General features: G+C 29.0%; 1 protein-coding gene across 5 annotated transcripts; it reads left to right on the top strand.

Annotated features, from left to right (window-relative positions):
* LOC148238019 (ATP-binding cassette sub-family G member 4-like) lies at positions 1-15,344 on the top strand. Of its 5 annotated transcripts, XM_088181823.1 has the most exons (13): positions 155-289; positions 548-661; positions 3,731-3,878; positions 3,962-4,085; positions 4,159-4,348; positions 6,874-7,019; positions 7,094-7,332; positions 7,398-7,520; positions 7,580-7,734; positions 7,800-7,968; positions 8,265-8,365; positions 8,438-8,593; positions 8,662-15,344. In XM_088181823.1, exons 3-13 carry the CDS (start codon positions 3,773-3,775, stop codon positions 9,004-9,006), a joined length of 1,854 nt encoding a protein of 617 aa, XP_088037949.1. In that variant the 5' UTR covers positions 155-289; positions 548-661; positions 3,731-3,772; the 3' UTR covers positions 9,007-15,344. The 5 variants fall into 5 exon arrangements, with proteins under 5 accessions (XP_088037950.1, XP_088037947.1, XP_088037949.1 ...); XM_088181824.1 differs by lacking the exons at positions 155-289; positions 548-661 and adding an exon at positions 1-140; XM_088181821.1 differs by lacking the exon at positions 548-661 and having other exon boundaries at positions 144-289.
* The last annotated feature ends 279 nt before the right edge of the window (positions 15,345-15,623 follow it).

The raw sequence follows: 15,623 nt of genomic DNA, 5'->3' as shown, positions 1-15,623 counted from the left end.
GAATGCTGCTCATCACACCCCTTCCAGCCTAGAGCGGATGCAACAATCCTACAAGTTTATCTATAGTCTGATGTCCATCTTCGTTGCTTACTAGATAAATTGGTATAGAGGTGAACAATATCAACAATTGATAAATAAAGGTCAGTATGGCGCTGGACGCAGACGGAGAAGCTCGCGTTCGCTCAAAATCTTGACTCGTTTATAGTTCATTCCCGTTTAAGTTTACACGATAAAAATCTATTGTTTCTATGTGCAAAAATAGCGTTTGTGATTTGATAATCAACGAAAGGTTTACGCGTATTTTTTATTTATAAACATAACCATTTCTCTCTTAAGTTATTTTAACTCGCCTCAATTAACTAATAACATTAATAAAATGGATCATTCCTCAATTTTACATATTTTAATAAATGCATTATAAAAGAAGTGTGTGCCATTAGTTTTATCTAATATAAGTGTTGATGTGTTAGTGAAAGCTGTGGTCGTTTTAAATACTTACGTCATTACATTGTTGTAAATGAGGATCGTAATGATACATTTATTTTAGTTTTGGTGTTAAAATACCTCTTTATCTTAAAAGTATGTGAATATTGTGGTGACAAACTTATGTGATATTTTAGTAATGTAACATTACAAGTACAACTACATGTGTACATATATGGTAAAAACATTTTATATTCTTGTCTAAATAGAATCAACTTAAAACATTAGAGTACAAAGCTAAATATTTTCTTCAAACAAACGTAGCCAAATCCAACCAATATGCAAAACAAAATCAGCCACATTTATTTAAAAAATAAATTTATGTGTATGATACTTGAGTATAAATGGCACCCAAGTGAATAAATGCTTTTTTGTTTTTATTGTATGCAGTGTTTATTATGTTATCGCGAATTATCATTGTATTTCATCATAAATTGTGAAATGCTTACATTTAATTTACTGTAAATAGACGGAAATTATACGTATCGCTATTTACATTATATATATGATTTAAAAATAAATAAATATAGTATAATGGCCTGTATTTATTAGGTCAGTAGTTTTAAAAAACGACCACTTGTTAAAAATTAGTAATTTTTAATGGATCTGTTTTATGTTTTTTTCAATTAAATGGTTAGATTACATATTCTGAACAAATTTTTGTATCGAATATAAAACATATTCATAAAAAACTCATACAATCTTTCGAAGTATACATACATCAATGCATACGGAAAATATAGCTATTATAAGCAATGTTGGCAAATCTTTGTTTCCTGAGGGCATTTAATGGACCCCCTCAATTATATATTTTTTAGAAATTATAATTTTTAAAATAAATTTTGATTAGGTTTTAGTTTGACGTTTGTCTGATAATAGACTTATTTTGATAAAACCATATTTAAAACATTCGAGATAACAACCAGTAGTTGCATTAAACCAAACGCTGGCTTTTGGTTTTGATTATTTGCCTCAGATTAATTTAACTTTTCCTGTGACTATGTTTTTTAATTTTTTAAATCTGACAAACTGAAATTTGTCAGATTAAAAAAAAATACTTATGGATATTTATTTGATTAGAGCTTGCCATATAATAATTTCGATACTGTACTATTACATCAATTTTATATTTTAAATGAGACAGAATATAAACACAATAATATAGATGAAATATTTATTTGTATGAAAATCTCAGAGAGGCTCTCAATTTATTTTGGTCATTGCTCTCAAAAATTCATTATTTTGGAGCGTTTTTATTCTGATTCATAATGATGAGTGTTTAAAGTAAAGTAGAAGCGCGCAAAACTTCATTCCACTATATTAGTGCAAACAAATCTACGCGCTAAGCATTTTTTTTCAATAAAATCAACGACGCTTAAATAAAATTTACAGAAAAAAACATAAGTTCATTACACCTAACTTATCAAAACATATTTTCAGTGTCTTTGACAGATCTCACAAAGCCATAGTAAAGATCGACTTACGCGCAAATTTAAAAAAAAGTTTGTAGTATCACCATGTATAAATACATTCAGATAGCAATTCGATATCTTATGTTAAAAATCATGTTTGTAATTTACTTTCCAAAACCACACACAGCTCAATGTCTACAAATCTTCTTATCGATAAGAGGTAAATTCATAATCTTAAAAAAATTGCGCAGCTGTTTACCTATTCTTTGTTTCTGTGCTTACAAAATATATTTAGTAACGTAAGCAATACTCGTAAAATTTGTATACTATATAAAAAGTATGTTAAATTATTATATGAATTTTTATTTAGGCAATACCTGTATTTTATATTAAGAAGTGTTCAAATTAAATGTTTAGATTTAGATCATTGTCTTATATCACACAATAGATACGCCGAATTAGCAAAGGAGCGATGAAATGGCTACTTATTCATAACTTGTTGTTATGGATTAACTGATTAAAAATCGAATGATAAAAATAGATATTCTCAAAAAATTCTTACCAGATTATATCTATACAATCTTTTATGCGAATTTAAAAATTGTAAATAAACATATATGTGTGTAATATATACATAAAATACATTGTTATAGAAACATCTATGAAATATATCAGCAGATTAATCTTTATTTAGATTAGATTTGAATATTATTTAATATAGTAAGTATGATATACATTACATACAATTATGTTTAATATATTAATATTTTTATTATATTTATTGCTATAATAAATACAAAGATATAACGCATGAAGGTAGTTAGGAGTCAAATAATAAATATTTTAATAGTGGTTTTAAACATGGCTATATTTACATTTTAATCAATATTTGTCTGTAAATATGTAAAAATAGGTTTACTAGTTATTTATAGTAAAACTACAAGTATACATATAGATATATCTGATTAAAATACTATACAACACTATTCAAGTAGATCATCAATACATTAAAATTAAATTAATACTTTTTTTAAATTGAATTATTTGTTAAGCTAAATTATATTTTTAGGAATAATAGATTTAACATATTTTGGTTTATTTATACTGCTTGTATAATATATACTTTAAGTAGTTTTTTTTAACTAGTAAGATACTAGTTAATAATCAATTCGTCAAGGCTATCTTATTTTTTACAGTGTGAATCACAAATGCTGAGACGCAAATGAATTAATTATTTTTAATAAAAAATATCCTTTCATAAAACTATAATATGAAGTCATGATTTATGATTAAAGTATCATATAATGCATCATGAGCTGTGTGTTTTATCTGACGATTTAGGTCAATGATTATGTATTATAATATATATATAATACATATCATATAATGCAATAAAATTATTTTTCATATTAAAAGGTTTTCTTTATTATCTTCAATGATAATTATAGTAATAAACCATAGAATTCAAATAATTTGAATCAAATCATCATTTGCAAAATTGCATTTTAATATACATATATCTACATATATTACTGATGTTATTGTTTATGTTAAAATCATTAAAAATGCACATTTGTACCAAAAATCATGATAACTAACAATAATACTTTTTGGAGTGGGAGTATGAGGTCCATGTTACATTAGTGAAAGTTATCAGTTCAACGTTTTGATTGCTCCGAGTAACACTATTATGTAAGAAGCAAATATAGTAGTTTATAAAACAGTACAAAAATTTTATACTTAAATAGCAATATAAATTTATTATTCGTTAAAAAAACAATACATCGGATAACATGTTAAAAAGAAAGTGAACTAAACTTTTATTTCGATTATAGATTCTTCAAAGATTGCGATAAGACTGATCATAAACGAATAAAATGGACGAACAGGAGCAGCTTAGAAATGTCCATTTGAGAAATTACAACAAAACTCCATTGAACATTACATTTAACGACATCACATATAAGGTGACCTGCAAAAAAAGTAATTGTATTAAATACAAATATTATATTTATGTTATTGAATCGATTTATTGGAATCTAATGCTTTTATGTTCACACTTTCAGAAAAGAGAGAAAAAATTATCTTAGAAAATGTATCTGGTTATTTTAATTATGGGAGATTGTCGGGTATACTGGGCCCATCTGGCGCCGGTAAAACTTCTTTACTCAACATTTTAGCTGGACATAAGTATGTATATTAAATGTTTGATGGAATGTGGTGATAATTTTTTATTTACATATTTATTTCAATATTATTTTAGAACCCAAGGCGTCACTGGATCAATTCTTATAAATCAAGTAGAGCGAAACCTAGAGAATTTTAGATGGCATTCGGCGTTCGTAGAGCAGGATACATCAATGCTACCTCTTCTGACTACAAATGAAGCTTTGCACATTGCAGCAGAACTTAAATTACCAACAAAACTGAGTAAAGCCCATAAAAGTAGAATTGTGAGTAAGAGATGGTTTATGTTTTCTTTTTAATACAATTGATTACTGAATTGTGCTAAACAAAATATTTAGTCTAAAGTTTGCTTTTGCTATTTTTACAAACAATAACCAGAATCATATCTAATGTTTATGAAATAATAATAGCAGAACAAGTCATGGATCATAATATAAAATTCATCTCTGTTTATTATTTTATTGTTAACATAGAAAAGTCAAACACTATTGCTGACCTTAGCACAAATATCGCATTATGTACTTTTCTCTCGGCTAGCTAAAGTTATAATCATGGCTTATTAAAAATTGTTGTTACAATTTACAGATTTTGCCAGATAGCAATATCTAATAGCATATGTAAATAAACATATACTCATATCGTATAATGAAACGACTACTGAATTGTTATATCTACTTTGCTGAAAACAGTCCATATAAATACCAAATTTATAATAACAATCAAACTCCATTTATTAACAAACAACTTGCCTTAATACTGACTTTTGCTTTGTTGTTTTTATTTGTCTGGGTTTAATTTATCTACTAATAGGAAACTTTTTTAGGAAAATGTAAATTTGATTTTAATGATGCTTATTTGATACACATTTATACATGTTACATAGTGATTAAATAATAAAATATGAACATATCTGATATTGTTTCTACGTGTCGTGTATGATATTGTATCAGCGTTTATTAGATTTTTCACACGCAGCACACTATAATCAAAAATATACAAAAAAAGGGTACATAAGATTCATACCGAGATTATGTTAGTAAAAAATCATTGAAGGTATAAATTATTCATATAATTTTAAATTATATGAATAATTTATATCTAATAAATTATTCATATAATTTATTCAGATATCCATATTAAAAAAAACAGGTAGATTTTTGCTATAAGTAAAAACTAAGATATGAAAAATATTTTTTACACACTTTGATTAACACCTGAAAAAGTTGAGTGGCACTCAAATTAATAATGATGGTAAAGTGGATTTAACGTCGCAAATTTCAACTCTTTCAACTGTTTTCTGAAATATTTGTGCTTTTTCCTTGTTTGAACGCATTGCGTCTCTTGGCACAATAGTGTGTCATTGTAAACTGTTGTGGAAATAGTAATTAAATACAGCTTTAAACACTGACGTCACTTGCCAGTGAGCTGGAACGGAGTGCAGCAGTCGCGAAGCGCTTTTGTTGAATTCTTAAGTATTTGCTCTATTTATTTGTTGAAGTCAGTTGAGTTCAAAGTTTAAAGCTACATAAATAGTACATAATCCACAATGAGATAAAATATATTTTAGCAACTGAAAAAATATATATAATAACTAACATGGATGTCATTTTTTGGGGGGGGGGACAGGTGGGGGCATTCTCTCCCCTTGAATTTACCCAGAAAAATGCATGTTATTCAATTAAATACTATAAATATTAATGAAATGAAAATATAAAAAAACAACCACTAACTGGGCAACTTTTGCCCCCCCCCCTTCACCTGAAAAAAGCTGAAATGACGTCCCTGTTTTTTCATTTCCACGTATTAGTGACTTATTTGGCTTGAAAATCACCACAATTGAACAAAAGTCTTTCTAATTTGAACTAATTTTCTGTTTTACTCTTCCTCATCTTGCTTTTCATATTATATCGGTTCATATGAAAAGCTGCCTTTCAACGCTTCTTTGTACAATTTCAGTTCTCTACCCTAAGATTACATATCTATAGTTCTCTGCAAACATACTGTTTTAACTTCTCTCCTTCAGGAGAAGTTGGCGATCTTTTTTTTTACTTGTGGCCATGACCCTCTTGGAGAGGCTGTCTAAAAGGGGGCTTCGAATGACCAATGCATATATATTTAACATATACCGTAAAACACGTTTATTTACACAACTGCCGCCAGATGGTTTATAATAAAAACTATTGAGCGATATCGCAACTCCACGACCAGACACTATGACTATCGGACGACAACTCTCGCCGTTAGCCATAACATTTATGTTGGTCATGTTTCAAATTCTCCAGAACACATACTTAATCTCTTTTCTTAGTATCCTGGTTTTATAGTATTTTATATTCATAATTTAACCTACTTTTCTTACCAAACTACTTGACTAATATAGTACAATCTGGTGATTTTTCTTTATATTTCTAAAAATGAAGATTGTATACATTTAATAATTTCTTGTCTTGCAAGTATGCCAAACATACAATAAGTGAACAGCAGCATGAACCCTTTTTAGAAAGATACGCTTTATAGACCGTGTTCTTATCGAATGTAAATTACCATTTGTTAAACTAAATTAGAAAGTGTTAGCTTAAAATCGATTGAATCATAACCACATAGAGATGTATGTAGGGTCTTTGAAATATCTGCTAAAATAACGAAAATATATTTTGTTTAGTTAGGTATATGAGTTTTTCTGTAAAAAGATTTGTTTAGCACATATCAAAAGCTTTTTTGCATTTATAAAGTGAAGATTCAGTTTTGTATGTTTCTACTTTAAAAACGTTATAACTATTTTGCATTGCAGATATCTGAAATTGTAGAAGTTTTAGCATTAGAAAAGACTTTGGACACAAGAGTTTGTGACTTATCAGGGGGTGAACGGAAAAGACTGTCAATCGGAATGGAGCTTGTTACAAATCCACCTGTTATGTTCTTTGATGAACCAACAAGGTATGTTTAGTCACACTTATATAATTTCTTACTATAAACCTACATTATAAGACTAAATATTATTGACATTTCAGCGGGTTAGATAGCATTTCTTCGTGTCAAGTTGTATCGTATTTGAAAACATTAGCACAAGGAGGCCGCACAATAATTTGCGTTATACATCAACCGTCTTCTCGATTGTTTGATATGTTTGACGATATTTTGGTGATGGCAAATGGCAAAAATATATACAGCGGACCTGTTAGTGATATGTTGTCAGAATTCCATTTGGCGGGATACGAGTGTCCGAAATATTACAATAGAGCAGATTTCGGTACAAGTTTTTTAATGCAGTAAATCATTTATATTACTTTAACGATTTAACAATCTTTTATTCAGCTTTAGAAGTTGCCACACGTCAATTGGACGGTAATTTTGAATATCTTACAAGAACTAAGGATTACTCGATAAGAGTATCAAATTCGCTAGCAGTCATTGTCGATAACATGTCATCTAGAAATGGTAAATATTATATATTAAATATGTTTCCACAATTTATATTAACATGTTTTGTTATGTAGATAGTTTACCTTCAACAGCAACCTGTCAAGATGACACATTCCAGCTAGCTGAAAAAGAGTCTAGTGAGCCTAAACCTAATTTGTACGCTATACCAAGATTGAAGCAATTTTGGATTTTGCTTAAAAGATCTACTTTATGTACTTTCCGTGATATGGTTAGTATAAAAGTACTATTGTTTTTGTAGTTTTATTCATGATAATTATTTAATCATTTTTTCAGCAACTCACAAGAATGCGTGTAGTGGCACATGTGCTGGTTGGACTCATATTAGGTCTAATATATTATAAAATTGGAAATGAAGCATCAAAAATTACAAACAATGCTTCTCTTCTATACTTTTTCTTGATGTTTATATACTTTGCTAATTCAATGCCAACAATTTTAACATGTAAGTTGATATTTCAAAGTTTTAAAAAATACAAAAATCACTATTGCAGAAATCAACTTCGAGTATCAAATAAAATTATTAATTATAAATAACTAAATATTTATAGACTGCGATTTATTAAGTTATATATATAGTTATACAGTAAATTTAAAATTAAATTATTTTATTATTTTTATTTGTATGCAGAAAAACAAAAAGTAATTTTTAAAATAGTTGATAAATAAGCTTAGCCAAGTTTAAAACCAACAAAACTTTTGAATTGTATTATATGAATTACAAGAATCTTTCTTTGATAGTTCCCTTAGAAGCAGCTGTGTTTAAAAGAGAACATTACAATAACTGGTACTCGCTTCCATCGTACTATTTCTCTAAAATGATTGCAGACTTACCTCTTCAGGTTTGATCCAGTATAGCTTATCTAAGATACATTATACAGCATATAAAATTCATTAATAAAATATTATTTCAGATTATTTGTCCTCTAGTATTCATGGTAACAGCATACACATTATCTGGTCAGCCGTGCGATTATTTCCGAGTCGCAATGGTAGGAATCGTCTGTGTATTGTTCACAATTTTATCACAATTGATCGGATTAGTAAGCGGTGTGGTATTCAGCATGCAGGTTTGTATTTTATCTGTCTATATAAACAGCAATTACAGTAATTCAAATACATTTTGATTTGATTTCAGATGGGATTGTTCTTGCTGCCAGCATTGACGATACCAATGTTGATATTCTCCGGCTTTTTCATACGATTTAACGACGTACCCAATTATATGAAGTTTTTAACACATATTTCTCAGTTTGGCTATGCATTTGAAGCTCTGATGTTAGCCGTGTACGATTACGATAGGCCCGATTTGGAATGTTCAGTGCCATTTTGTCAGTTTAAGTCGCCTAAAAAGTTTTTGGAAGAAATGGACATGAAAGAGGGAAACTTTACTACAGACATATCGTTATTAGCTGCATGGGCGTTATTTATGCAGATTTCTTTGTACGCAGCTTTGAGATTTCATATATGGCGTTCTTCATGACAAAACTAAACATTTTTAATTCATATAAACAACCAACAAATTATAAACTCTTAAAGTAAAACTGTATTGATTTATGATTTTAACAATAAACTATAGATTAAATATCTTAACATTAGCTTTATAACGAAGAAATATGTATAATGTTTATTTATTTTTTATTGCCATGATCTGTTTATAATTACATGGAAAACTATTGTAAGGTTTAATGCAAAAGTTACTCTTGACTCTTTACTATTCTAATAAATTTATTTTAAACATTTTATGATTAGATGTGTAATGTTCAAAAAAAATTTATAAAACTATTTAGGCATTTTTTACATTAGATCATATATTGTACATATATATTTATAAGAAATACTCAACTTTTTTTATGAAAAATAATCTTTATCAAAATGAATAACCATATAACATAATTTTTTAATGTTTTTAAATTTTATAAAAATGAATGACTGTAACGTAATTTTGCAGTTCAATAAGACGAATGCATTTAAATTATTAATATAAAATTATGATACTGATAGTATTTTAATATTTACATGACAGAACATGTCCCTGTGTTCACAGAAAATAACCTTTTTTATATTTTTTGTATTTAATTGTAATAATAATATAAAATTGTAATAAATGTTCATGTACGTATACAAAAATAATTAAAATCATGCAATTCTGTATATGTTTTATTAGAACGAGTCAAAAATAGCAGAACTTGTACCAAAACACATAATCTAAAAATTGGTTAAATACAATGATAGCTTTGTTTTTTTGATAGAAAACAACTCCAATATATAGACAGGTATTGAATGTGTCTTTAACGGAATTCATCATGCTTTTTTTCTCGACTTTATTGCCGACATTTCCTCATGGGAAAATGATATGATATATTAAAAACTCATACGAAATTTTAAATGTTAATCTGATGAAGATATTTTAGACATAAAATTTTAAAAAATACAAGAATCTGTAAAAATATTGAAAGAAAAACCTACAAAACATTTCATAGATCTAATCAAACACTTGCCAATTCATCTTATTTAATTTACAATAAACAAATATATTTCCTTTTATTATTTTTTCAATATGACCTCCCTAAATCTCATAAAACGTTCGTAAAACGGTTGACGTCAGTAGACGTCCATAGCACTGAAAGGACATCTTATGTTTACGTCAACTGACGTCCATAGCGACGAAAGGGTTAAATGTTAACACTATATTGGTAACATACGATTTATATATGGAATTTAATTAATAATTTTATACTTTTCTAGATTCCTTTGTAATTTGTGTATATTTCAAACCCCTTATAATTTAAAAAAAATCCAAAATATAACCTATTATGGCAAATATGTAGTGCCATCTTTCGTGTGGTGCTCTAAGTTTTAATTTATGAATTAGAAATAGCAATGTGACCGCGAAAAGGTTCGATCATTTGGATAATTTTTTTATAACAAATTAATTGCTCAATATTTTTAATTTTACAACATTCATTGAATAATATATACACACTTCTAATAATTATCTGGTTAGAATATTCAGAAATTGAGTCAGTTGTTGCTTTTTTTTCAATGTTTATAATATGTATTTACTAACGTTATTTTTAGTATATGTTGACGCATTTGGTATTTTTTGGTGAACTTTACTTCGACGCAATTCAAGGCTTTTACAGATTGCTTAATGATTCAATTTGTATTTAAATTAATATTGTAGTAAAACATTTAATGGCTATGCTCGTAGAAACTTTCTCGTTCTTGGCTCAAGGCGGCTATTCTGGGGAGCGCTAACTCTCTGGGAGGCACGGCTACTGTTCATGCAGCATCTGAGCTGCTGTTTCTAAAAGTGCGCAGTGCATGTGCTTCTGGTAGGCCTAACCGCCAAGGGCGAAGCCCTAATGGCGAGCCAACTGCATTTACTTAAGTTCAATAACTGACTATATTGGCAAATATGAAGTGATGATTACAGTCTCGAATCGGAAATCGCGATGAAAGTGGAAAGTGATTTGTGTTCCGTTTTATATTTGATTGGAAAATGGGAATCTCTTTATTTGACCAGTCACATTTAATTTGGGTGGTAACTTATAATATTAATCATTATTACGTAACTGATGTTTTTGTACATATTGTAACAGTCTATTTTCCCCTAAAAACTACTTGCTCTGTCGAGAGCAGTTTTACTCTAAAATTAGTAGAATAATATAGGTCCACTTTACCGAGCCTCAAACAGGTACCATGTCAACAATAAAAATCCGTTTGTAAAGCATTAATTGCGCCGGAATGAAGATTTTACCATCATATCGCTAATACATTATCTTCAATATTATTTTAATGCGTTGAGCTTAAACGTGCGTAGATTGTGTATAATTTAATTATTTATTAATTTTTACAATTATTGAAGAGTTATATCATAATTTGTGTATGTATTTATATTAATAATTATAAATCGCCTATTATTAAAAAGCGGCAAATAATATCGTATCAGCCTGATAAAAAGGATGTCCCAAAATTAACGCAAGATTTGAATTAAATAAAAATTATAAATACAAACAGATTAATGTATTCGTTTCAAACAAATTGATTATTTTTAAAGTTGGCAGTTTTTATAAAATTTTAGTAAATATTCCAACATAAATTATAATTTATAAGTATGAGAAATAAAATATTATAAAGCCCAGTATGTTATGAAGATGTGATATTATATTGAAGCAAAATTGCACCTCTCGCGGCTACCGGATAATGACGCAGTACACTGACCCCTTCTCATTGCAATTCCAGTGACATAATTAAGTTTCATTGCTTTATTTTTATTTAAATTGGATAAAAGTTGATTTTTTCATAATACACAAAATATACAAAATAACCAAACGTTTAGAAATTGATAATATTTAAAGCTATTTTTAAAGCACCTGATAAAAATACATATTTTTTATACACTAGCATTTATTTGCATGTGTATTGTAGATATTTATATAAAAAAATATGTGACGCGCATTGTTTACACTGAAAATGTATTGAGACGCAATAACGAAGCTCATAAAAAATATATAAAAAAATAAAGTAATTTTTGTCGTTCGATGGACGCCTAATTATAGTTATTCGGCATAATCACTGCTTAACACGACAAACATTTTTTTAATGAATGACATTTGTAACCAATACTTTTGGGCCATAACAATACATTAAATGTATTGTTATGGCCCAAAAATTTATTGTTATGGCCCAAATTTGTATTAATAACTCGGTTGTATTTTTTCACTGTTGGCAACTTTGTTTAAGCATTTATTTAAAATTGACAGATTGTTAACTCTGTAAGTTGAGATAAACATATACTGGAAATTCCAACCGCAATATTTAAAAAAAATATAAAGAAAGTGTTTTCCTTAAAAGTTTTTTATTTTACTTTATTTTGGACGGGCGTAAAATACAGTGATTACTATACATTTGCATTTAAACTTAATAAGCTATTTGGTTGTCTGGACCTTTGTATCTTACCTGAAGTCAAATTAACTTTAATTTTGCATGTCATGCAGTGTTGAATTCGAATATTTTATAATATTATTATGCAACTTAAATGGTTCGATTGTTTGTAATACTATTTTTGTAACAACTTGGAATAAAATTCTATGTTTATTGCAAAAACGAAAATGAAATTATTAAAATTAAAATTGCACCCAGATCAGTGTTTCTCAACCTTTTTACACCTGCAGACCACTGTAAATTTGATATAGATTTCACGGAGCACTAATGCAAAAATAAAGAATATTAATTACATAGTACGATCTGAATCTAAAGTATTAAGTGTATATGAATTGATGTCTTCCAAAAAGAGATAATGAATACATATATGTATTACCATTACGAAGATCTTTATAAGGGCTGGTTAAAAAAAGTGTCGTTCGAAAACAACACAATTTTGAATTTTTGAGCGCCTTGAGAACACAAAACTTCCTCTCACCAATAATGAACGGTTTTTTCGTTTTAGAAGCTTGAAGCAACGACCTGTCACAAGTCGTCATCTTCTTTATTTGACTTTTCTGAATTTACAACTGTTTGTATAATCTTTCAAAAAAAATCCAGTGGCTTAACTGCAAGATTACTGTGCTTTTTATTCGTAACATACCACAGATAGGCCGTAGTGATATGTATTTAGTTCACTTGCAGGAGCTAAAGCAAAACAAAACTTTAAGTACTTTTTTATCATATTGCCTAGCAATGCTTCTTTTTTCACATTCCAAAGTATCAACACATTTTATTTTACTTGTTTCTTCTAAACTATACTCGTTTTTGGACTATTATTGTTGTCAAATAATAGTAAAGATTCTTATTTTTTCCATTTTGTAGGCCTTAACGATTTTCAACACAATGCCACAATAAATAGTTTTTAGAAATATAAGAAGATAATATTAAAAGCGAAGAACCCAGTCATTTTAGTTGCACGGGGCTTGAAGATATTGCGAATGATGGTGATGGATGGCAATTAGACACAGATTTGGCCGCTGCAGTAGTATTTTTTAAAAGTATATAGAGTTTACACGTTTCTTATTGTGAAATATATGTAAGTGAACGGTGGACGAGGCACCATCGTATATTTTACTAGAAACTGACAGATGAATTATATTTTTACTGCTAAAAATATACATTTATTGGTGAAAATGTACTCCAATTGAATTTCACTGAGAAGAAATTAAAAAAAATATTTGGTCTAGATTTGAGACTGTTTTTTTTCTAGATTTTCTTTTGGCCATAATTAATAAATAATCAGGACTTTCTTTGATTTTTATGCATAACATTTTAAAATGGACGCCAAATGTTTATAAGACCGGTTGAGAAACACTGATCTAGATTACGGTGAAAAATGCGGGGGATCCCTCTCCGTGAAGCTCTAACGTCAAAAAGGGATCCGCATTTTTAGTACTCAAGAGCGGACACTTCCACAACATATTATATTATTAATCGTATATGTAGTGTTGCTGCTGCTGTTGTTGCTTGCCATAATATTAAACTATGTTGAATCGCGTATAATTTGTAAATACTTGATGTTCTCATGTCCTTGTCTGCGTCTCGTTGCTGGACCAGGGTTGACGTGAAGAGGGAAGCGGCGGCTTCCACGTTCTTAAGTGTCCTAAGTCGGAAGAAACTGGTGGAAGTTATTGATTATTGTTCCTATCATCCTATCGGAAGTATGCGTATTACGTATGCGCCTATATACGCTAGTCGAGATGGAAGAGGTTATATGGGATGTTATTCTAAAGCGTAAACCAACTACTGCAATATAGGGATATTAGATATGTTGATTTTTTCGTTACCTGCACTTGTTACTAGAATTCCACCGGCTGTCGGCGTTTATCAATACAATAGTCTTCTATTGTGGCAATGCCCTTTTGCGTGATGAAACGCATCTGACAGGTCAAAAAGTACTCCCACAATGTATTTTTCAAGAGAGCAGCAATCGATATCTTCACATAATGAATCGAATCATATGTTCCAAGAGAAGTACCTATTTACTATCCAATATTGGACAAAGTCATTTGAATGTTCAAATTTCTAATCCCGATTGATCCGTTTCTTCTGTAAAAAAAGAGCAGTGTTTCCGTTTGTAGCAATGACTTAATGAACGTATGTCTTGAATTTAAAGCAGGAAGAAGTGACGTTCTTGACGAATAAAGGAATAGAAGGCCATTTGTCGTCATTCATGAAGAAAAAACATTTTAATATGCGTTAAACGGTCGATGTACTTTTAACCATTGTAAAGAAATGTTGATAACTGTTTTTTTTTATGAAATGGTTAGAAAATTATTAGAAATATCAGAATTTCTGCGCGCATTGGGTGTTGAAAAAATCTTGTTTTAGAAATAATATCCCGACTTTGTGTATTTACTTTCTTAATATCCCTGATATATGAACTTCATATCCGTTACGGAACATTATTGATAAAAAAATAATAGAACGATTATAAATAGTTTTTTGGGCGCGGACAAGATACAATCATAGTCACGGAGGTTCTTGCTCGTTTGACCAACTTTACAATATAAACAACGGTCAACAAGCGCTACATTTCCTAAACATCGGTCACAACTTTCAAAACAGCACGTGGGGGCTTCTTTCAATTTGCGAACAAAAATAGCCGTGACCGCCGAAACGAGGCTTCGTCACGGAAAATGCGACAGTTTTGTTTGTTTACAAACTGGAGGACAATGGCAAAAAAAGTGTATTTACATCAGAATGAAGCGCATCTAGATCGAATTTGTTCAAGATTCACCGTCCGAAACGTATATATTTTAAAGTCCGTTATTTGTGTCCGTGGCGAATGCTGTTTTCGGCTAAGAAATAGACATTTTCTTTGCAAACTTCGTAGAATTGCATCACTTAAATGAAAAACCTTTGACTTAAAAAAAACCTTTGATTTACCGAATATGAAGATATCGAAATGAAAATATTGTTTTATAATTCAACGTTAGTTATTTTATAAAAATATCATAAAACTATCATACTTTTTTTTATAATTTATATAGACCACAAATTCTATGAATACTCCACACAAAATTAATTCCTGTCATAAAACCAAAACCGCAAGTTTACTATCACTCTTTTCCATCATTTCCGTTAAATATTTAAAAAATATGATAC

Source organism: Plectrocnemia conspersa, unplaced genomic scaffold (assembly GCF_051122295.1).
Source record: "Plectrocnemia conspersa isolate PC_06_02 unplaced genomic scaffold, ASM5112229v1 ptg000002l, whole genome shotgun sequence".
NCBI lineage: Eukaryota > Metazoa > Arthropoda > Insecta > Trichoptera > Polycentropodidae > Plectrocnemia > Plectrocnemia conspersa.
Note: the sequence above shows the minus strand (reverse complement) of the source record. Positions and strands in the feature narration are given on the sequence as shown.

Excerpts from the sequence above, each read along its gene's own strand:
- LOC148238019 (XM_088181824.1), top strand. The coding sequence starts at position 3,773 with ATGGACGAACAGGAGCAGCTTAGAAATGTCCATTTGAGAAATTACAAC. Across the intron at positions 4,349-6,873 it reads AAGCCCATAAAAGTAGAATT|ATATCTGAAATTGTAGAAGT; the intron begins GTGAGTAAGAGA and ends TTTGCATTGCAG. Across the intron at positions 7,735-7,799 it reads TATGTACTTTCCGTGATATG|CAACTCACAAGAATGCGTGT; the intron begins GTTAGTATAAAA and ends TCATTTTTTCAG.